The sequence below is a fragment of the Aedes aegypti genome, chromosome 3 (genome assembly GCF_002204515.2).
Source record: "Aedes aegypti strain LVP_AGWG chromosome 3, AaegL5.0 Primary Assembly, whole genome shotgun sequence".
Classification (NCBI taxonomy): domain Eukaryota; kingdom Metazoa; phylum Arthropoda; class Insecta; order Diptera; family Culicidae; genus Aedes; species Aedes aegypti.
The window spans coordinates 192473343-192496878 of NC_035109.1; the positions used below are offsets into that span (position 1 = coordinate 192473343).

Here is a 23536-nt window from a genome sequence, read left to right on the forward strand (position 1 = left end):
TTATATGAAAATTTATAAATTCATTTTTTCTTTTATTAGTAAAGTTGTCCGATATTTTTATTTTTTAAAAGTGTGAATATCTTTTACTTCTCAATGTGTCTGATAAAAGAGCCAACAGTTTAGCCTGGGAGTTTATCTAAAAATAACTTATGTGCAACAAAAGTGATCATCAAAATGGCAAACAATTGGTATTGATATCAATCAGAGAGGATGCAAACCAGTTCCCACCTATCAGGTGTAACTAAAAAAATCTTTACAGTTTTTACATCTATACTGGTTATTTTTGTTCCTCACAAATTTAGGATTTTTTATTTGTCCAAAAATTATTCAACATAATAATCTTTGAGCCCTTACACAAACAACGTCTGGAATTTTAATAGCCATCTATAACCCCCTAAATAACTTTTCATAAGAATTTGTTTTTTTTTTTCAAAATCATGGAAATTCATTTTAATGTTCAGATTCCTTTTCCACAAAAAAAAATCCGTAGTTTATGAACGGTCGCAAACCACTTTTGCTCTCCCGTAACAAAATTTTACATTGGAAATTATTTGAAACTGAGAATCATTTATAAAAATCTTGAGCACTAGTAGTTTGAACGCTGATTCATAAACTGTGACTGGTGTGTATATTTCCCACAATTTATTTATCAAGTATTTTACTCAAAAATCATAGCCAAATCCGTATAAATACGCATTTATCTCTCATAGCTATGTTTATTGAATCTATAAATGTTATCTGGGGTTTATTCTCTCACAAAAAATCTTTGAAACATACCTTAAAACGTCGTTTCTAGCTAAGCGTCAATAGCCCCACGGCTTACAAAGTTACCAAAAAATACAGCCCAAATAGCTACAAAAAGAGTTTAGTAATATTGTTGGTTCATACCGCGATTTAGAGCTTTTTTACTTAGATAAAAAGCATTGAAACGACTGAGCACTATGTGTTGCTTATCAGTAAAAATGATTCTGTGATGTTTTGTGCTAATTTTGATAATAATTTTGCCTTCTAAAATCAGCTGATTCATAAATTGTGGGTGATTCAACTGCGTGGGGTTACTGTATGACAAAATAATTCGATTCAATCTTTTATCATCTCATTCCGTAGGCGGCCCGGCCATTCAAAGTTCTACAAGGAATTTAGATTTTAAGACGACGTTTAGATCATGGTTTTGGTTGATTGAAGTTGAAAAGTGTTGCAAGTCACACCGTTTGACGGTACCAGGAACACCAGCTAATGACGTGCAATATGATTCGATTTGATATGATATGATATTTAATGTTTGATAGGATCGCTTCCACTAGAAGACGCATAGCTGGTTCCGGATTAGGGTGTTCCTATAGTTGCGGTAGTGCAGTTTTCACTGATTTTAATACATTAGCCAACCGACGTCTTGGCTTGTTGATACACGGAATAGTTGAAAAGAGCGTTCAAATTGCTTAAAAACTAATGAAATACCACTAAAATTGCTAAAACTTTTCTTGCTTGTACCAATAGTTGCGGTAAAGTGTTCCTATAGTGGAGGATCCCATAAGAAACCAGCGGATACCGCAATTATAGGAACACAAATTAAAAATATACCGCAACTAAAGGAACAGTGTACCAATAGTGGAGGTATTATTTTTCACTGACATGCCGTGGATTACTGCGATGAAATCATTTTTCTCATTAAGTCGAAGGTCGTTACTTCCCGTTGCAACATTAACATGTACATTAATTGCGCTTCTTGAATTTAGGCGGTTAAACGAAGTTCAATCGTGCTTAGTACCTCCACTATTGGTACATCTACCCGATTCTACCCCATTACCCCGAATGCTATTAACCCGAATGTCATCACCCCAAATTCCAAAACCCCGAACAACCCATCACCCCGAATGGCATTACCCCGAATTCCAAAATCATGGGGAAATCTCATCAATATCATCATGTTAAGATAATTGTAAATTCGGGGAAATAGCATTCGGGGTGATGGAATTCGGGGTAATAGTACATTCGGGGTAATGGAATTCGGGGTGATGGGATTCGGGGAAATGGCATTCGGGGTAATGGGGTAGAATCATCTACCCTATTACGATTATCTGTAATCTGTGTTAAAATAAAAAAATGTATCTTCCAATCTCAGCGGACTGACAGTCGTAGCTCATAAGATTTGAAATAAAATCGAGCCCCTATTGTTATCAAAGCATATGTGATTTAAAGAAGTCTGGGTTTTATTCGATTTGAATTTTAGTACTTTATTCCATCCCTGAATATGTGAATATACAAACAATAGTTCTGCGTAATCCTATACAATATTTTTCTTATGTAATGATGATCACATTAATTGAAACCAATGGCTTGTGATATTATGCTCGATTTTTCTCACATTATCACCGTAGCATATGTCGTTACCTTAATCTGCGCGTTTTCACGTAGTTTCAGGCTCATTGAAAATGGAACCAGCTTAAATTGAGAACGTTTTTCATCAGACATTGAGTACAGTTATGTGCTGCCGTAGGCTTATAACGTTATCCACTGTTTTATTTTTCGTTTATCAACATGTTCCTATCCATTTGTTTATTAGCAATCTTGACGGTTGTCAAGACCACCGAAGGGTTCTTGGATGAAGAAATGAACAACTTCCAACGATCTGAAATGTTTCACTGGCAGTTTAATCAATTGAATGAAATATTTAAGATACTCAAATTACACAGCAATTTACGCTATTAAGTGAATCCCCTTATTGTATCTTGCTTTATTAACCCATCAGTCGTCGAGCGATTTGCCACCATCAGAACCACCACGCTGATGCTGTGTACGATAAGCGAGGTTTTTTCACCACTGTTGTACAAAATACAACAGCGCGACGACTGAAGTGTTAAGGAGTCGAAAAAAATTGTATGGAGATTGTAAGCGAATCGATTTATCCGAAATTTAATCGTATAATTCAAGACCTACTTTTCTTGATTGGTGGGTTAAATTGATGAAAGATTTGAAACCTTCATGTGTCGATGTTCCATGACTCGTTATCGACTAAGGTAAGGTTCCACACTAAATACAAAATTTCATGGTTACTATGCTGCCCATAACTGCAAAACAGTCACACTCGACATTTTGGACAAAATGAAATTAATACCATGGAGAGTCATCAAATGATAAATACTTTCGATCAACTTATTGAAATCTGTGAGATTGTTCTAGAAAATTCGAAAAAAATACCAAGTTGTTTTGTCACATCGGTAATTATAACCGCATAACAGTCACATTGGGATTATAAATGAGCCTCGTAATGTGATAGCTATGAAATTTCTATCAGAATTATTTTCTGGGAATTCACCTAGTATGCAATATGAGTTGTACAAAATAGCAGCCTCAAATAAGCATTTTTGAGTTCCTGGTAAATTTTAGAAATTTAAGTATCTTCCCATACTGCCATAAAATGCACACTTAGTATTCCATTTACTCAATGCCTACTTTTGTCGAATGTTACAAATATGCAGTTATGGGCAGTATGATGGCCCTCTCAAAGAGCTTATCGAAGCTTTTCTGTCCCACTTCCATTAGTCGATGGTCTCTTAAAATATAGTGGTTTGGCTGTAAATCATAGTTTAAATTGCACTTAAGCATTGATAAAATCAGTTTTTTGTACAACTTTGGCGCCCTGTAGCACAAAACTGTGGGGCCTTCCTTAGCCGAGTGGTCTGAGTGCGCGGCTACATAGCAAAGCCCTACTGAAGGTGTCTGGGTTCGATTCCCAGTCGGTCTAGGAACTTTTCGTAATGGAAATTTCCTTAACTTCTCTGGACATAGAGTATATTCGTGCATGCCACACGATATATGGCGAAAATGGCAACTTTGGCAAAAAAAGCTCTCAGTTAATAACTGTGGAAGTGCTCATAAGAACACTAAGCTGAGGAGCAGGCTCTGTCCCAGTGAGGACGTTAATGCCAAGAAGAAGAAGAATGCCAAGAAGAAGCACAACATTGTGACGTGCTGGATCAGCATCAGATTTAACAATCTCTACTGACACATAATTTGATCCTTGAGGCGTGCAAAAATGTTATTTTTGTTCCGCTGTGTAATTTATGAGCATGGTTTTCCAACGAAGCCAATTAGACTGGTTCGTCCAGCACTGGATGTGTAAGAATTGCAGATGAGGTTTCAACCTAGCTTTTACTTTTGAGCATTGCACTCGTGGTCCGAGATGTTTAGAATGTATAACTTTATTATATCTTCTTCTTCTTTCTGGCATTACGTCCCCACTAGGACAGAGCCTGCTTCTCAGCTTAGTGTTCTTATAAGCACTTCCACAGTTATTAACTGAGAGCTTATTGTGCCAATGACCATTTTTGCATGCGTATATATCGTGTGGCAGGTACGAAGATACTATATGGCCTGGGAAGTCGAGAAAATTTTCAACCCGAAAAGATCCTCGACCGGTGGGATTCGAACCCACGACCCTCAGCTTGGTCTTGCTGAATAACTACGCGTTTACCGCTACGGCTATCTGGGCCCCAACTTTATTATATATAAACAAAATTAATAGAAAGATCACCTGTTGGAAAGTATTTGTACACGCCTCGTTATTTTTCAAGGCCGATTCCGACGTCGCAATGTAACGAAAAATGCATTTGATAAAGCGTTGTATGTTTTTGTGCTGTATGAGTTTGGACTAATACAGTGAATTATCCACAATTTGAACTAAACGAGTACAGCCTAGGGATGAATACAAACACACTAAGAACAAATTCTAAAACATACATTATAGTTTTTTCTCGCAAATTGAGGCGTCCTCTATGCCAATAATGTGTTTTAACCAAAGAGCGGCAACGCGTTTTTGTTGCAATTTGGCAGCAGCTAGGCTTGTGGGTTTTTGGTTTGAGCTTTTGTCAGGCTGGCACAATTTGCTAGAATTTTTTTTTTTGGTTGTCTGTGGGTAATCTAAGCGAGTTTGGGTTTAAGTACGTAATATTTGAGTAAATAGATCTTAAGGGCTAAGCATTGAAAACAAACCGAAAAACATAGTTGCAGGTCGCGTCAGAGGAGAATCCATGGCCGAAGTTCGAGGCGGTAATCGATGGCGGAGCGATTGACGTTGACCGCGGGGACTTTGTTCCGGGATTTCGTAAATAAGCTTTCCTCGGCGCATGACGCGACAGTTGTGCACATCGGAGAAATTGGCACAATCCGGAATGCCGTCGCAGATCCAGGCCGGGACACAGTTTTTCGACACAACTATGGGTGACCCGCAGATGTATTCAGTGTAGGTGCACTCAACATTAATCAGTCGGGTTGTTCCGGAACCTTTGGTTAGATGGCATGGTGGTCACGAACACGTTGATTTGAGTTGATCGTTTAGAACACGCATTTTATTGAGGAAGTTTAAGCGGGCGGTATCAGTTTAATATTTTCAAGTAGTGACAATATCGCAAGATCAAAAATGAAAAATGTCAGTTTAATAAGAAGTAATAATGTGTGCGTTTAACATAGAAGATCATTTTGAAGAATTTAGTATAATTTATTCAATCGCTTTTAACGATGTCAAAAATTTTGGCTTTCTGTAGTGCGATTACGCTTCAACAAGCTAAGTTCGATGACAGTATACATTCACCTATCTCCATATTTATTGTAAATGGATTTAACGATTTTGAAAGGTGTTTCATCGGATGTTTTAATCGTTTCTTCAAAACTTCTTTAGGTCACCTTTTTGTGAGAATAATGCTGGTATATTATGCAGAACCCTTCAGAAAATACATTAATTATGTAGTATTGTACTGTATTGTAGGTGTTTTCTTGGGTTCTTGATGGATGCTGGATGCATTCCCGTAGAACTTCTGTTTGAATCCCAACCAGTTTCTATAAAAACTCGACAATTTGATGCACATTTTTTTACAAGTCAAACTGAATGATTTTCTTTTTGATTAGTTGCATTATTATTCAACCTTAGAGAAAACGGGTAACCAATAGGGTCCTAAAATGTTTAATGAAATTTTGTTTTTATTTAATAACACGAAAGAACATGTAACTGCAACTACTTCAGCAATTTTTCCCGCTTAAATAACCGCTATATCACATTTAACCTTTAATTTAAAAATTGGGTCCATAAATGAACCTTGACATTGATCATGTTTGACGTTCGGTTATTCGACAAAAACACCACAGGGATTTAGATTTAACACTGGGGTTGATCCTATCTGATATTTCGGAAGGGACACGGAAAGTAAAATACACCCAAAATTTGAGTTTAGGCCAAGGGGTGTGACAAAATCTAAAAAAAAAACCAAAACAATGTTTTTTTGGACTTAAACAAACGAAAAACATTAAACAGTTGAGTAAACATGTGTTTTTGGCCTAAACTTAAGCGTTTGGCACTGAAATTGGGGCAGGGCTTTAGAACCCTATTCCAGCGGGAACTTTAGTCGTTTGCTGACAGGGCTCATCATGCCAGCGAAGGATTCTAAGCTAAATTGTGCACTTTGGCCTTCTGAGAAATTTTAAGGATTGGTGTCATTATTTTTTTATTATTATTTATTTCTGAATTCGACTGACGTAAGTCTCAATGAATGTTACCTATTCAAATCTAGGTCTCATCGAATTTAAGGTGACACGGGAGACCGTGTTATTTTCCCTATCTTTTGTCTCACTCTAACAATAATCATCAAAACTTTGTGGAAGCAAATCTCGAGTTTTAGTGAACCGATGAAGCTGAAAATTTATTGGGTTCTGCACTACATATATAGAATCATAGTGATACATTTTTCGCATCGATATATGGAGTGGTTCTTGGGATTTGCTTCTTGAAATGGATAGGGTGACTATGATGACGTTCCGTGCGGCCTTGAAGCTTTTCGTCTGCACACTTTTTTAAGACATTCCAAAGTCAAATAGGTAGGGTGCATCGAAGGGCAGTTCAAAACTCACCTCCCATATCTTCCTTACCTTCCTAACAATAGAGTGTTCTGTAAAATTTTCAGCTCATTCGGTGAAGATTTAAAGGTGGCCCAAAGACAATGTTGGTTTATGAAAAAAATTCCAAATACGTTAGTACTATAATGAACTTTCGAATTTATCATCGCATATTGAAAATCTATTCTTCAAAGCTCGATGTTTATTATGAAAATTTATTGGCTTTTTTCGGTGACCACGATACTTATACTCAGAGTGAAACGAAAGTAATGAAATGCAAAGATTAATAGAATCGCAAGGGAGCGACGAGAGAAATGAATAGAAGTTGAAAATTAACAGAGGGCCATATGTGTGAACAACACAATCGAAATCGACTAATTGTTGCCTAACGTCCTGGTCTTGAACGGCTATAAGTTGCAGTGTTGGTCACTACTAACACTAGACAGGCATAAATTTGTCACCTCGACCTGTATTCGGCGTATATAACAGTTTTATCGATTGTTGGCATACTTTTAGGAGAATTATACGAAACTCACGTTACTTATTGGATTTTTCGCGCATCATCTCGCATACCCCTAATTCGTTACTCATTTTCACTCTGAGTATAAGTGTCGCGATCACCGAAAAAAGTCAATAAATTTTCATAATATTAAAGTCATGCGGTGATTAAACCTTATAAATGTAAAGCTCGATAAAGGAAATTGCTGAAGAGAGCAGTTCAATACAACGAATTGGAGAAGAGATATTCATGAATTTGTTTGGTATTATTAAGCTCCATATGGAAATTGGCCCTATACACTTTTGCAAAAATTCTATAGAAAATTAGCTCAAAAACGATTTGTTTCTTCAGCAACTTCCTTTATTAAGGTTTGAAGAATTAAATTTCACTATGAGATAATAAGTTTGTACTAGCATTACAGTACTGATGTGTTCGGATTTTTTTTTTTTATTTTTCCTTAGTAATTTTCATATAAACCTACATCGTCTTTGGGCCACCTTTAAATCAACACCGAAAAAGCTGAACATTTCACGGAGCACTATTTTTATCATTAGGAAATGCTAGGAGATGCGGGCAGTTTATCTCGCCGTTCAATACCTTGGCAACTGTAACAGCTTGTTGAGTGATTCGACGTTGTTCAAGGGTTTCCATCCCAGGCAAGCAACACCGGGCAGCGTATGGTGGAATATTGGAACGGTTCCTCCACGGAAGCAACCGTAAAGCATAGCGCACGAACCGTTTTTGAATAAATATGTTCAACCCTGTCCATAAAGTTTGCCTGATACGAACATCATACTACGGAAGAGGATTCCAAAATGAAATATGTTCATGTTTATATTTTTCACTGATCAATAGAAGCAAAATCAGTTATCTGTGCGGTGATGCCAAATGAATATGATATGCAGAAATGTACAAGAAAACTAGGAAAATTAGTGTGAGAAGATAAACTTCAAACTTTGAGCGCTATTTTCTCAATGCCTACTAATTCCATATGGGACAGTTATGCTTTTATGGGCAGCATAGTACTGGAAGTTGAGTTGTTTGATCTACCGGTTGAGTGAAAAGAACTTAGCCAGTAGGTATCTTTTCGCATGGCTGCAAATGAAAACAACTTCTACCCCATCAACTCAAAATTAGGTTAACGCACGATCCCCCCGAATTGAGTGGAATGAACTCACTTTGGAGTACTTCATTTTCTCCGTGTAGGCTTTCAACGACGGCATATATTTTCAGGTCGTCGGCATATATCAACTTACACCCAACACCCAGTAGAGCCGCGACTTCGTTGAAGTAGAGTGCAAAGAGTACCTGGCGGTCCAAAGTGACTCCCTTACGGTACGCCAGAGGTGTTTTTAAACCAAGTGGAAGTATACGATCCAATATTGTCGCAGTGTAGCGGTCCTGCCGACCGAAGGAAGCATTCCCCTCCCCGTATTGAATAATTCGAAAGATCAATGATCACCATTGATCTAAGAAAGAACCCTTTTATTTTTCGATGATGTTCCACGCAAGTTAGTGGATTTCATCAGATGTGGGTTTTCACTAGGTTAACTAGAAACAAGCGATGTAAGCAGAAGACAAGAACCTTACTGCTTGTTACTCGTTAACGTGCTCCAATGCCGGAGAATGTTTTGTTTTAATTTTGTTTGTGTGTCACCCGACAGCGCTGACTGAACGCCCCAACAAGGTCTCGGTCACATGGCTGCACTAACCGAGCCAGAGCGACGCTCGTTTTGGCTTTTCTCTCTTTATTTTCAGATTGGGAGATTGAGTTCCCCGCGGGAGCGCGATAAAACGCCCCGATCGCTGGCGGTAAGGTCCACAGTTCTGACGGTTCGTTCCAGGAGGTGTGGCGTTCGGCTTAAACCTACTTTTTGTATTCGACATTTTCGTTCAAAGTTCAGTGGGCATTTTCTGCCAAAATTGACGAGCAGGTCATTCCGGGTCGAGAGCGTTTGATAGTGATACAAGGTGGATAAAGAATATTTCGGGAAATTGGTGGAACCACCCACATACGCGATCAGAATCGAGGGAAAAGTGAAAGTGTCTCCATCGATTCCTTAAGAACGATTCTAAAGGCGGAAAGCTAGAGAATTGTGACGACTTTTAGAGTAAACATCTACAAAACTTACAACATTAACGAACTCCCCCATTTCTGACTGGCGGACCGCTACAGCAGAACCACTCAAACAACTGCAAGCTAACAGTAAAAATATATCAGCGCAGAAATGTCAACAAGAGACTACGGACCGGAGAAATCGGCAAAGGCCAAAGCGAAGAAAATGAACTGCAAACCTATCAACTTCATTGGAAGTTGCGGTGCGGTAAGACATGTGTGCTAGGAACAGCTTTTATAAAATAGTGAGATATGCAGCGGTGTATGACTTGATATACGGTACCGACGCCCTCCGTGGTCCAATCTTGCGCTACTGACACAACCAGATGTCGCAAATTCATACGCTCAGCATGTTAAGTCGGCGTTGCTTGATGAGCTCGATAGGGCCGCTATTAAGGTCTGCTGGAATATAGCCAAACAACCAAAAGCGTTGTCCGGTAGGTAAACGAAGTTCAAGAAATGAACGATTCAATGTGGAGTGCAAAGAGGTTTTTGAGGAGATTCTAAGCGTCGTAGGATTTGATTCCTTCAATAAAAAGGACTAAAGAAGTACGATTGAGGAGGTTGAATGGATATTCAATTTCGTTTAATTTTCCGTAATCGAGAAATAAAATGGGGATAGGTTGTTCGCGTGTATACTGTCATTGAATTCATGCAAGATGAACAATCATCTTGTAATAGTTTGATGATAGTGCTCCAAGCAAATTTTGGTTTGCATTTTTTTAATCTAAAATAACTATTAGAAACTATACCAACAACCAATCAAACCATGCTTTTACGAAATAATTCCGTTACTGTCGGTTAATTTCATGAGTTTCTTTTCCGTTTAGACCAAGCTACATCGATTTTCTGGCAGGATATAATCGAGTGATTATACTGAATATGCGGTCAAAGGTCAGTCCATTATTATATGATTCTAGGGCAAAGGGGGAATTTTGGTAATATGATGGATTAAAATATGATGATTTGGGTTCGGTTTAGCTGTAAATGATTTATTTCAAGTTGGCTTCATTTTCTGATATTATAATCTAGGAATTGATGCTACTTTTGCCATTTAAAATATATTGACAATATTATAACTGCTACCTTTAGATAACACAAGTCTACCATTACACTATATAGCTATCTACCAGAAGTTGCAACTGAATGTATTTGAGCTAGCTCTTGATAGAACATAGCTTAAGTTATTCACGTTTAGAACTAAATAAAAGAAGCGTGAAAGTAAGATGTTAGGACAGAAGTTACAAGATTAGGAGAATCTAAGACAAAGGAAAATAGATGGACGACATTTTGTCATTTTTGTTAATATATCCCTGTATCGAGTCGTGTTAGCTGAATGATATAAATATTGAAGTTTAGTTTGAAATGATTGAATCTGCCTCTTGTTAGCATTTCTTCCGTTGTAATATTGACGACACATATATCAATACTGAATTCCATTTTTTCGATGAAACTATCTTTCTCTATCTCTTAAAGTGATATTCCATCAAATTTGATTATTTCCTATCTAAAAAATTCAATCTATGGTTATGTCCACGATCAGAAGTATCAGAAAATATTTACAAAACTCATGGAAATGAATTGAAATGCCCAAATCCTATCAGTCTTCTTGCACGAAGATTCGAGTTACCGGTTTCCTACTTGCGTTGTTGAGTATGTTTTTAACGCTTAGAACATGAAAGCTGGCAGTGTGTAGTTTCTACCTGGCAGTGCTGTGAGTAATAGTGCTAGGTGTGGGCATTACATTTCATTGCAATATTGACTTCTAAGAAAGATAGAAATAAGTTGAAAAGACGCGAGTATTTATCCATGCATATACACTAAACAGGGTAGTTCCTGAATTGAATTATGAATGAGTTCTTTAGAATATTCACTGGTCGTCGTTTTCTTGGGCTGTAATCAATAATATCTCCCATTTTTCATCCACCACCTATTACTACGAGGAACCGATTGTCGAGCATATCGATACTCACCCCTAACGGCCACGTCTACATAGTCGATCGCAACCGATCCGTTCGGGTAAGTCATACGACACTCATATCGACCGGCATCTTCGTCTCGGATATGACGTAGTTGCAGTACTCTCTCGTCATGGCGAGCATAATAGGGTAGAGGACCACCTGAACGGCTCCATTCGTACTGGAAGATAAGAATTAGTTGGCTCATTTTATCAATGCCTTGCAGTTTTAAAACTGTCCGCTACATAAAGAACATTAACTAGATTGCAACAAGTTATCCCATATCAAAATATTGAAAAAGGCGTGACAAATTAAGAAAAAAAAAATAGGTTCAGATGACTTTATTCTTCGACAGAAACGAAAACATACCCTTACGTCTGGGAAATACTGATTGTCTGGTGGTCTGCAGTCAAGACTCATTGATGATCCTCGTGTTACCTCGTGGTTACGACCGCGCTGTGGAATTTCGGGTATCATTTCGTTTCCTAAAATAAATGAAGAATTTTACATGTAGAATGTAAATGAATCGAACTTTTTTTAGTTAAATTAAATTTTATATTTTTTTTTCCGAAATGTGTTGTTTGAGGATTGGCCAACGTGTTCAAGAATTTGCAGGTTACTTTTGGGGTCACAGTTTATGGAAAACTGGTAAATATTTGAACCCGATTGATTACCGAAGAAAATCAAATGCTCAATGTATCTCGCAAAGGCTTCAAACTACGAACCGAAATGTGCACGGATAAAGATAAGAAAAGGTAGAAATAGCACTACGTCGAGCATCCAAACGAGAAAGAGTGTTCATGGTAGCGGGGGATTTACCACATGCGGCATTACTATCAACCTAATTTGGCCTTGCACTGGAAGCTCCACTGAATTGGAACTCTCATCTGCAAACGATAGTGGTTACTTACTCTTGGCTTGCATATGTAAAGCTCCTACACGCCGTTGAGTAGTTGAGTGGATCTCGAAACGATCGTACTGGAAATTAGTTGAGTAGATTGCAAAGTAGCACCCGGAAGATTCCATCCACAGGATTGGCCTTGGCGCGAATAGCATCAGTTCGGGAAATCTTCCACCAACGGGATTTTTTTTGTCGGAGTAGGATAGATCCACTGTCGGGGACTAGTCCGATTGGTACGAAGCGTATCATTGGCTATAGTCCCCGGTGCACTAGTTAGCTGAAAGCCATCATTCACCTGGAATCGCTGGACCAAAGACAAATTAAAGACCTCCATGTCCCTTGCAGTTGCCCAAAATTTTATGGCTCATAAGGTAATCTAGAATGCCGTGAAAAGTGTACTGCGATCTGTCAAACTTGGGTACCTTTTGCACTACCGAGGGACCGAATGCAGTACTAGAAGTGGTACCCAATCTGAGCCCGAGTGCGACGGACCTGGCTGGACTGACCTCAGCACACCCCTGGTCAGTATCGGAGCAATGAAAAACGCGTAACAAAACCGTTGGACAAACCTTGGGATCCAACTGGTAAACCTGGATAAATCAAGAATTAGCGAATTGCCAGAACTCATCGCTGTCATGTCGCACAGCAGTAACTGTACTGGGCTCCAAGGGTATAATGCATCGCAACCGAGACACGGAAACGAGGATGCAAAGACACCAACAAGCCTTCAGCCCCCAGAAAAAAAACATGAGGTTGACTCACTGCTCGGCGTGGTACAGTTTTTTTTTGTGATCACAGTTGACTTAAGTCGTGCATACAAATGAACCTACGTAGTACACCGATGATAGATACCCACGGATCCTAAACCTCATTAGCACTCAGATTGGATGGATGGAGGTTTTTAGGTTTAGCTAAAAGTGCGAGATTTCAGTATGAAAAGCCTGAACACAGTTGGCCTTTTGATATCAGCTAGAGTGAGGGAAGCGACTCGAGCGTCCACTAAATAAGGAGGCGTTAATAAAACATCGTCTGTTCTTAAGAACTATGGGGCTTATTTTGTAAATCGAGCCGATTTGTGTGACTCGTCCGTAGCCACTGGTGAACATTCATATTTCAGAAGTCAACAAATTGAATTTAGGTGACAGAGTCGTGTTGAGCGATTTTTTCGCCTTCTAGAAGTTCAGTACCATGAATGAACCAGCCCTAAGCTAGTGGATGACGCTCCCACGATAGCATGAAGAAGAAAAAGAAGAAGGTAACCGGAATGTGAGGGTTGTTAAATGTATCTGGACAAGTGAGTCTTTTCCCTCGTAAATTACAGAAGTTGGAGTGAGTGTAGGTGCTATTCAGAAAGTGCCTATGTCAGAAGAAGGAATTTGGTACACGGAGATTGATCAAAACATGACGTAAAAAAATATCGGTAACGTTTTCGATGTGCCGAATATGCAGGAGCTCATGTTTAAGCTGGGTCGATTTCGGATCTTCTAGTGAGAATAGCGATAAAAAATCAGGCTTTATTTCGCATGCTTGGCAGTAGCGGCGTCGGTGGTGTAGTAGTGAGCGTGATTGCCTCTCACCTCAGTCGGCCGTCGGGATTTTCTGAGGCATAAAATCTCTGATCTGTTGGTCCCGGCCCATGTGTTGATGGGTTCGATATGTAGGGTGTCACATGTGTGTGGAGGCTTCTCTGTGTAGGCTCAGTACCAGAAATAGGCGAACGTAAAATTACTACTCCGATGCCAAAAGGTGAAAGAAAGGTTGGCCAGAAAGATAAGAAGGCTTGGCAGTACCTACATGCGATATTTTTGAGGAACGAAATTCAATTGATTGTTGGACGTAATAATTGTAGCCGGTGGTAGCAGTTGCGACTTTATGAAGTTACAGTCGACTCTCCATTACTCGATATTGAATTGACCATCGGGTTAGGAACAAAAACCTAGTGCAAATGCGATCTAAGGGATCATCAAGATAGTCATTAAAACCAACTTATGCTATGGTTTTTTAACTCGATACCGAGATTCGGAATATCGATCGAGAGAGTAGGCTGCATAAGAATATGTAGTACTGGCTTGTTGGTAAACCAGCGGCAGTACAGGGTGCAGCGAGGTGGGAGTAAATATGGCTGGCGGATATGTCAGTGGGTTGATAACACTTGAGCCCCACTTAAACCGATTGCCAAAAGCAAGCCAAGCGTGACAAGCCTTACACAATTTTCGAAGGACTCATACAAAAAGCGTTCAAAGGGGGGGGGGTTTGGTGTGTCGGTTGAAATAGTTGAAATTTAGCGTGACATAATGTGTGTACCATCCCTTATTCTATGATGAAGAGAAGATCCTCCGCTATCTCTCAGTGTTGATGGTTTTTATCTTAGTCAATTAATGTGCTTAAAAACAAGCTGCACACTCGGTTACCAATATATCATAAGTTATGCGAGATTTGATCTTAAAGCAACATACGATAATATCGACCGCATAGTCCATGCTCTGAGATCTATGGAGTATCATGAACAGCTTTCTCGGGAGGCTGATTTGACGACAGTGGATGGTGTGTACACAGTACCAAAAAATAATGTGATTTACGTCTTTTGGGATGCACATAAAAGAAGCGAGCCGAATGACGTAAATTTGTGTCGAATTTCAAATACGTTAGTGTCTGATTCGGGAAATGTCAATCACAGTTCCATCGTTTTCGTGTCCTTTAACATGTAAAATTACATTTTTTGTTCAATACATCTTCAAGGACACGTTTTTGTGTCGTTTAATCACTTACATCATATGTCATTCAGTCGAATCCAGAATTACGTCCACAGTAATTTTCATTATTTTTAAGAGTGTAGAATTGCGTGAAGATTTTGGGAGAACATGCTAAATCTGCTCAAATACCGCCGGAGGGTAAATCTAGATGACTTTTGTCCAAGTTTTACAGCATTGTTCAAGAGGGTGTTATGGAGAGAATCGAATTCAATAGCCGAGGTATGATTTCCACTCAACTTGTCTGCTTCGCTGATGGCATGCATATTATATGCAAATATGTACATTCACCTGAAGTACGAAACAACAAAAGTAAAACTGGTGGTTAATGAATGAATCGAACACTAAATATGGGTTGGTGGAATCGTATACAACAGGACTTGCTTGGGAACCTATTCTACGATAGCCAGAGATACTTTCGAGGTGACTGATGAATCTGTTCATTCCGGATCCTTGCTATCGGTGAAAGAAATGATACCGAGCTGTTGGCAAACTGTACAAAATCTTATCGAGAATACACTGGAAGTTTTTTGGTGTCAAAAACAACCCATTTAATTTAATACTTCATTCAAATCATTCTCCTGATGCAAACCCAATACAACACTTTGTCGAGTACATTTTGTGCTACTTATATTATTGTTGTTATTATTTTCATTGTCTGTATTTGGCCTTTGGCAAAATCCACATTTTACTTACTGTTAACAATCACTTCTGCTACTTTGGTAACGTTTCCGTGTCGATTTGTGGCAGAACAGTAGTACCGACCAGCATCATCTTGTGTGATTTGGGTAAACTGCAGGTACTGCCCGCGGACTCGTATCCTCTCCGGCAGATATTGACCGTCCTCTCCGTGCCATCTGACTTGGATGGGCTGTTCACCAGTAGCGTTGCAAATGATTATTACCGTCTCTCCAGATCGCACTACCATCGGCATCACTGGGCTGAAGGTAATGCGCGGTGGCTCGATGACTTCCAGCATAATTTGCACAATAGTGGTGGGATCTGAAACAATATCGTGTGCAATACAGTCATACATTCCCGCAGCGTCATGGCCAGTGTTTTCGATAATTAGATGACCGTCGTGCAGCGATGATCCTGATGGAAGTCGTCTGCCATCTGTACGTCTCCATTCAGTGCGGGCACCTCTTGAAGCCTCGTTACATACAAGCTCTGAACGTTCACCAAGGATGGCTTTATAGGTGTGCTGCTGCGGACGCGTAGGGTATGGTGGATTGGGATACGACGGACCAGGATAAGGTGGACGGGGATGAGTGTCTTTATCAGTATCGTGAGGACCTAGGTCTCCTCGTTTCTCCTGAACTTGAATCGTGATAAAGCGTGAATCTTGACCAGCAGAGCTAGATGCTAAACATTCATATGTTCCGGAATGTTTGGTTTCGGCTTGGAAAATGTGAATGTTGGCTGATCCCAGGCCTTCAAAGCGGGATAAATGTCTGCTGTCGATTTCGTGATGTTGAGGCGGTTTTATTCGAACCGTAGGCTCTGGTTTGCCCTTTGCTGTGCACTGTATACTCAACTCATCTCCCTCATACAGTTTGTATTCATCGACTGCCGGGGAGATTGTAATTATGGGGGCTAACTGAACATCGACTGATGCTGTAAGAGATGTAGAACCAGCAGTGTTCTCGGCTCTACATTCGTATTCACCGGCGTCTTCTAGCGTAACTTCACGCAACCTAAGGATAAAATTGGTTAGTTTGAATGAGCATGATAAATTCGCTATCGCAACTTACGTTATCACGCCTGGGTAGTCCTGCGAAATTCTAGATGGTAACGGTCGTCGATCTCTGCGTACCCAAGTGAGTGTCGGATACGGAACTCCGGCGGTGGCACGACATGACAAACGAGTGGACTCACCCACCTTTATGACTTGCGGTTCGGTTGGGTAGAGTTCCAGAATTGGAGCTTCACGACCTGGTGAGGAATGTATTTTTTGTTACAGGTACCACAACAAGACAAATGTAATAATCTGATAAAGAGGAAGTGGTGGAAAAATGAACAACGGTGGTACTATGAACATGGCACGGTTCTTACGAAAGTGTTATTTTTTTACCACACGCGAACGATTTAGATCATAACTCAGAGTGTTTTGGTTGATACGCAGATCAGTTGAAGCAAAAACTCAAACGTAAACTAAGATTTTAGAAAACTGCGTTTGGAAATTAGAACTGACGTAACTTTTAGCTCGCAGGTCTTGAGGTTTTCAGTGAGGTGCATATCGTTATGATATGATGTCAAATCTTGAGATTCCTTTTTGAATGGGTTACAATCATTTATGGATATTTTTCTCAAATGCATTAGAAATCTTCAAAAATATTTGTTTTGCTCACGTCTTTAGTGTGATGTCCATTTTACCAGAAACAGCTGTTCATTTTACTAATATAGTGCAGGTTAAATAAACGTTTCCATCGTTTTTCCTAACCATCAAAATATGTGAAAATTTAACTAGGGTTTCAATGCTAGTAATGGACCCCTTAGTTGTTGGAAGGGGCCTTCCTTAGCCGAGCGGTTAGAGTCCGCGGCTACAAAGCAAAGCCATGCTGAAGGTGTCCGGGTTCAATTCCCGGTCGGTCCAGGATCTTTTCGTAAAGGAAATTTCCTTGACTTCCCTGGGCATAGAGTATAATCGTACCTGCCACACGATATACGAATGCGAAAATGGCAACTTTGGCAAAGAAAGCTCTCAGTTAATAACTGTGGAAGTGCTCATAAAGAACACTACGCTGAGAAGCAGGCTTTGTCCCAGTGAGGACGTTAATGCCAAGAAGAAGAAGAAGTTGTTGGAATTCATTCTCGACGCTTTTCCGCAATGATATCTCAGACGCGTATACATTTTGTGGAGTTTAACAACAAATTCAATGTTTTTACTTCATAGTACGCCTATGAAACATACAAAATCATTCAATTTTTCCAGCGAAATATGCATTTGAAAAACTGTTGTCCGAATGCTTATTATGGACCCTCCCGGGGTCCATAATAGGAATGTTTACAAATTTGACGTTTCGTATTATGGACCCTCCATTTGATTTCCATGTAATCCGGCTCGCTGCCGACGAGCCTATTATGGACCCACCTGGAAATGCGTATTATGGACCCTCTAGTATGGTTTCATTTACAAAACTGTTTAAATATCTGTATTTATGCGTCTCAAACGAAATATTATGCCTGAAACTGCTGACTAACAATGTAATCGAAGTTCCCACGATGGATTTTCATAGGAATAAGGTTGCTTTGAGTGTTAATTTTATGTTTTTCTGTAGGGGGTCCATAATACGCAAAGGGTCCATAACCGGCATCGACTTCCTATTTTAGTTTGAATTCGTGTCGTTTCTTTAGATAACATTCCTATTTTTAATGTTGTGCGAGAGAACTCTACAAGTTCATCGTTTTTCCATCAAAAACAAGATGATATCCTTGAGGTATTCATTTTACCACCTCTTCCCCTAACACTCTAATACTTTAGAAAGCTTTACCGTTAGCATCAATAACTAGGGAGCATTTGGGAGATGTATACAAATGATTAATACTAAGCGATAGAGATAATCATTTTATACTTACGATCAATGTCCACCACAGTATACGATCGATCCATGCCTTCGCTGTTCTCAGCAACACAAATATATACGCCACCATTAGATGGTTGTGCGTTCAGAATTCTCAACACATTTCCGTTTTGTTGCACATTAGGAGCAAATGGCTTACCACTCTGTAAAAGAAAAAAAAACAGTCGACCCACCAAGGATGGATATTGAATTGACTTGAATTTGATTGAAATTGAAATTGAATTGAAAATTGAAAAATTGAAAACAATTGACATTGACTCCTGAATAGAAAAGAAAATCTTTGGAAAGTTGTTTCGAGAGACCATCCCAGACAACCAGAAAATACGTATTACAAAATCACCTTTCGCGTTATACGAGGCTTATGTGCGCAAAGTTTTCGTATAAGATGTCGTCAAATGGCTTTATACGTGCAAAAGTGGAGGCGATATACGCGCATATTTTATGTGATAGAAATTAGGATACAATGCGAGTGTATAGATATTTATAAGTAATAACAAAGTTGGTTTGACATCCACTACAGATTGACCCGACTTACAGTTTACATGAAAATGTCTTCACTGTGTTCAATTTTTCAACCGAAACACAGTGCTTATATTTCCGTTTATAAATTTTAGTTTTGAACAGACAAACTGCTGCTGAAGTTTCGATGATGACGATGACTACTATGACCGCGACCCTTAAACGTTGAACGACTTTTCACGTATATTCTAATGCGACTTCTGATTGTCTGGGATCCTAGTAACCATACATCTTCGTTTCTCGTATAATTCCATGAACCGACATAGAATCATAGAGCAACTGGTCAAACAGATTTTTTTCAGATAATGTGTTACTATTATTTTGTCATACCAATGTCCATTTGACTGTAGGATGAGGATTTCCACTGGCTTCACACGGAATTGTGTAATCGGTACCTTGTGTTACCAAGTGTTTGTTTTCAAGCGGTTTCACTCGAGGAGTAGTTCTGAAAAAATCTTCAATTAGAAATTCGGTATTGCAGACAAAGTCGATAGACTCATACAAATCCGGTCTCATTGGAGAAATCATAACGTCAACGTAGGATGTTCGTTCCCGGCCACTAGGGAAGATCGCAGTACAGGTGTATCGTCCAGAATTATCAAGCGTGGCATGATCGATGATGAGCAGTTCGTTCTGGACATAGCTGTTTCTAGGTAGGCTCGGCTCTCCAGCTTTAGACCATTTAATTTGGCCATGTGGTTTGCAGATACATGTGAGCGTAATCTGTTCTCCGGATCGGCCTTCATAGTTACCCGGATTGATTTGAACTGTTTCGTACGAAGGCACCTGGGGCTGTGATTCACGAACGTATACTTGAAGAATTCTGTCGGATTCGCCAATATCGTTGCGAGCAGAACAACGGTAAGTTCCCTCATCAGATTTGCGGAGCGAGTTAAAGCGCAGCAATCCATATTCTATGATCACGTTTGAGGAAAGTGGGTGGCCATCCATTCGTTCCCACGATATCACTGGTGTTGGAAATCCAGACGCCGTGCAGGTTACATCAGCAGGACGATATTCTTCGAGATCAATATAATCTGGCGAAATTGTTACCTCTGGCTTACGTTGTGGTGAGCCGCCTAAAAAGCAGTGAAGTAACTATAAACAACGTATCGATCTAATGTGATGATGACTAACTGTTTTCTAATCAGAATCATTCAATAGATTTCAATATAACTAATTGTATTTATATATCGCTTATATATTAAATTTAATATCGACCGATTTCTAATTTATTCATGCGTTTGTTGGCACTCTGAAATGTTCGGGTTCGGTTTTTTTTTCAATTTGACGAATTGGAAATTGTTCAGTTAGACTGGATTAAGTGTTTTTAGCAGCCTCCTGACACCGCCCATACAATCCCATTGAAAAATAACGAGCAAATATCTATGGTACCCACTGGAAAGTGGTTCCCACTGACAGCTCAATGTGTGTAAACAAATAACCGTTTGAGGAATAACAATCGATGATGGCGAAATCTTTTTCTCCGAACAAAAAAATTTTCCCGCAAAAAAACAGTTATTCGAACAAATAAACGGTTGCAAACTATTGAATTGTAGTACAGCAAGTCAATTTGAGTTGATGAGATTAGCTAGAAACATATTTTAGTATTGGAGGAAAAATTCCCTAATATGATTAGGCCAATGTACGTTGTTGCTCTTGAAACATGGCCGCCTAGCACCGGGTTGGTTTTTAGTAGCTCCAGCGTTTTTAATAGTATTGACCAACTGTTTTAATAGTATCTGGAAAACGTACTCCTGGCATTAGAAATATCGAAATATTTGCATTATTTGCAGTAATTTTGGAACTTATCTATTTGATTATTAAAAACAATGGAATAACTGATGAAGTCCTTAAGATAAAACATCTCGGGATCCAAAGCAGGCCGTTAAAATGGCCGACTTGTGCTATTACTCACGTTCTCAAAGGCACTAAAAAAAGAAATAAATAGTAGGCAAACGTTCCTGATCTTCTTATTCCAAGCTTTCTGCTAGTGCATAGAGCAAAAATAAAAAGTGCACTGTTGTTGGATGCTTTTTTCGCGAGATTAATGTCTTTTTAGTTTTAATGCAATCCTAGAAGTTGGATTCCAAACTGTTTCATCTTAATGCATATTTAGAACGCCAAAATATCATCTAGTCCGGTCCGTATGTACACCGACCAATTATAAATCAAATTACTCCAAGTAAAAATACTTTTAACCCACCTTCGACAGTAACTGTAACCTGTTGGTAAGCTGTGTCTGGACCACTTCCCGCTTGACATACGTACACGCCGCTATCCGAGATTTGAACGTTGGTGATTATGAGCGTGCCACCCCTTTCAGTGTAAGCTCGGTCGGGCATTCGTCCGTTTTGCCTGTCCCATCGTACTTCAATCGGTTGCTAGAGTAACGAAAACCAATATTATTACAAACATTATATCGGATTATATAACATCGTTAAATTTTCTATTCTTACCTTGGAAACCGTGTAACGTGCAGTACACCCTAGGCGCAAGTTGCGTCCGACTTCTACGATTTGGATAGTCGGAGAAGCCACTACTACTTCTATAATAGGTGATGGTGTTGGACGTGGAGGTGGGGCTCCACCATCGGGATGTCCTGATTGCAATAAACAATGGACAGCATTAAAGAACGACAGACTTTCAGCTTAATTTATTTCCGTAATGTATATTCTATGATTACAAACTTGACAAGCTTCTTATATGATTATATTAGCACAAGTGGATCAGTCGGATTAATATTCTAAATACTTGTATTAGCTGTTAGCTATTGTTAGCAAGTTATTGTTTCAACACAAGTTGTTCAGGAAATTATAGTTAGGATGTGTGATTGAATCTTATAGATAGATATTTTGTGAAGCTTCCAGAATCCCAAGTTAATAGGAAAAAAACATACATATGAAAGCTAGGAGAATATTGTTAATGTGTAAATAATTGTATTTTTGGCAGAGGCCTTCCCAAGTCAAATTTCAAGTTTTGTCATGGTCTTATAACTGACATAAAACCATAAATTGCACTACGAAATTTAAAATAAATCAAAATTATTACTCGGGATGCATTTTTCATGTTAAGTTCACATATCGAGCGTGTTCTAGAATAAGAGGTCGATTTCTCTTTATCGATCCTCTCTTCTGTACATAAAGGTGACAATAAGCGGGTTTGTTACCATTTTTTCACCTTAGGACGCTAGGCAGCAATGCAATCTTGCGTCCTGAGGTGAAAAAATGCTGACAAACCCGCATCTTGTCACCTTTATTCACAGAAGAGAGGATCAATAAAGAAAAATCGATCATGCGACTTACGCCCTTATTCTTGAACACGCTTGATATGCGAGGCCCAAACGCAAAAAGGTGTAAGTGCCATTTTGGTCGGTTTTGAATTAAAAGTACACCATCAAATCTACTGTTTTCAAGCATTTCAACGCTTCTTACGTGATTTTTGTGTCGAACAGAAAAAATAACATAATTAGTAGAAGGTTGACTTGTTTTTTGATTTCCATACACTTTTTATTGAATGCAAAATTGCTGTAAAAACTTCAAAGATTTTCCCATAACTAGGGTTTTATCACTTACACCATTTTGAGCATTTACAATTAATAAAATAAGGGAAGTATATTTTTGGGCTCATTATACTAGAATAACAGGATCGCTTGAAAATTTAACCATCCACGAATTGCTAGTTGTCTTTTGTGTTATTAAAGAAATTGTTGTGCTTAGGATCAGTTAGATATTTTTCCCATTTGTTTGGTACATCCCTAAAAAATTATAACTAATGCTGTATTAAATTTTTAAGTATGACCTCCAATATCCAACAATTATCAATTGAGTTAACGTGGATAAACGATCGAGTGGAGCGAGGGCTTCTTTTTCGGATTTCTAGCACAATTCAGAACAAATATTATAAATGAAAATGCTATTCAAGTAAGAGACTTTCACTCCAAATATTATAGAAATCGATTGAAATTTGGAAAAATTATGGCTATTTGTTGTTTTCAGACGTAAAAACTGAATTTTCGGTCAATCTTTCATTGCATAAAGAACAAAATAAAAATACAGTCAACTTTTCTTATGCGATATTCTGTATCTCGATATCGAGTTATATAACCCTGGACCGATGCACGAGTTCTCTATCTGACGTTTGAGCGGTGCCGTGATATTTACGTGACCATGGCAACGAGTGAATTCGGCACCGCTCAAACGTCAAATTTGTGAACTCGTGCATTAGTCCATAGTAAAAGTTGATTTTTATGGCTAACTCGATAGTCCCTTGCATCGCCGTTGCACTGGTTTTGTGTTCTATAACTCGATACCTCCCTAACTTG

The 23536-nt window shown here is 38.9% G+C and overlaps 1 protein-coding gene across 6 annotated transcripts in view; it reads right to left on the reverse strand.

The window, feature by feature from the left end:
• Positions 1–23536, reverse strand: part of LOC5575043 (basement membrane-specific heparan sulfate proteoglycan core protein) — a 422529-nt gene that overhangs the window by 20462 nt on the left and 378531 nt on the right. For all 6 annotated transcript variants that reach the window (XM_021849439.1, XM_021849441.1, XM_021849440.1 and 3 more), the window contains 10 exons: positions 21672–21814; positions 21419–21596; positions 19715–20291; positions 19543–19657; positions 18689–18836; positions 16864–17044; positions 15806–16806; positions 11828–11943; positions 11474–11639; positions 4993–5283 (listed from right to left, as the gene is read on the reverse strand). In XM_021849439.1, the coding sequence (XP_021705131.1) occupies positions 4993–5283; positions 11474–11639; positions 11828–11943; positions 15806–16806; positions 16864–17044; positions 18689–18836; positions 19543–19657; positions 19715–20291; positions 21419–21596; positions 21672–21814 (2916 nt within the window). The remainder of the gene's footprint in view (positions 1–4992; positions 5284–11473; positions 11640–11827; positions 11944–15805; positions 16807–16863; positions 17045–18688; positions 18837–19542; positions 19658–19714; positions 20292–21418; positions 21597–21671; positions 21815–23536) is intronic.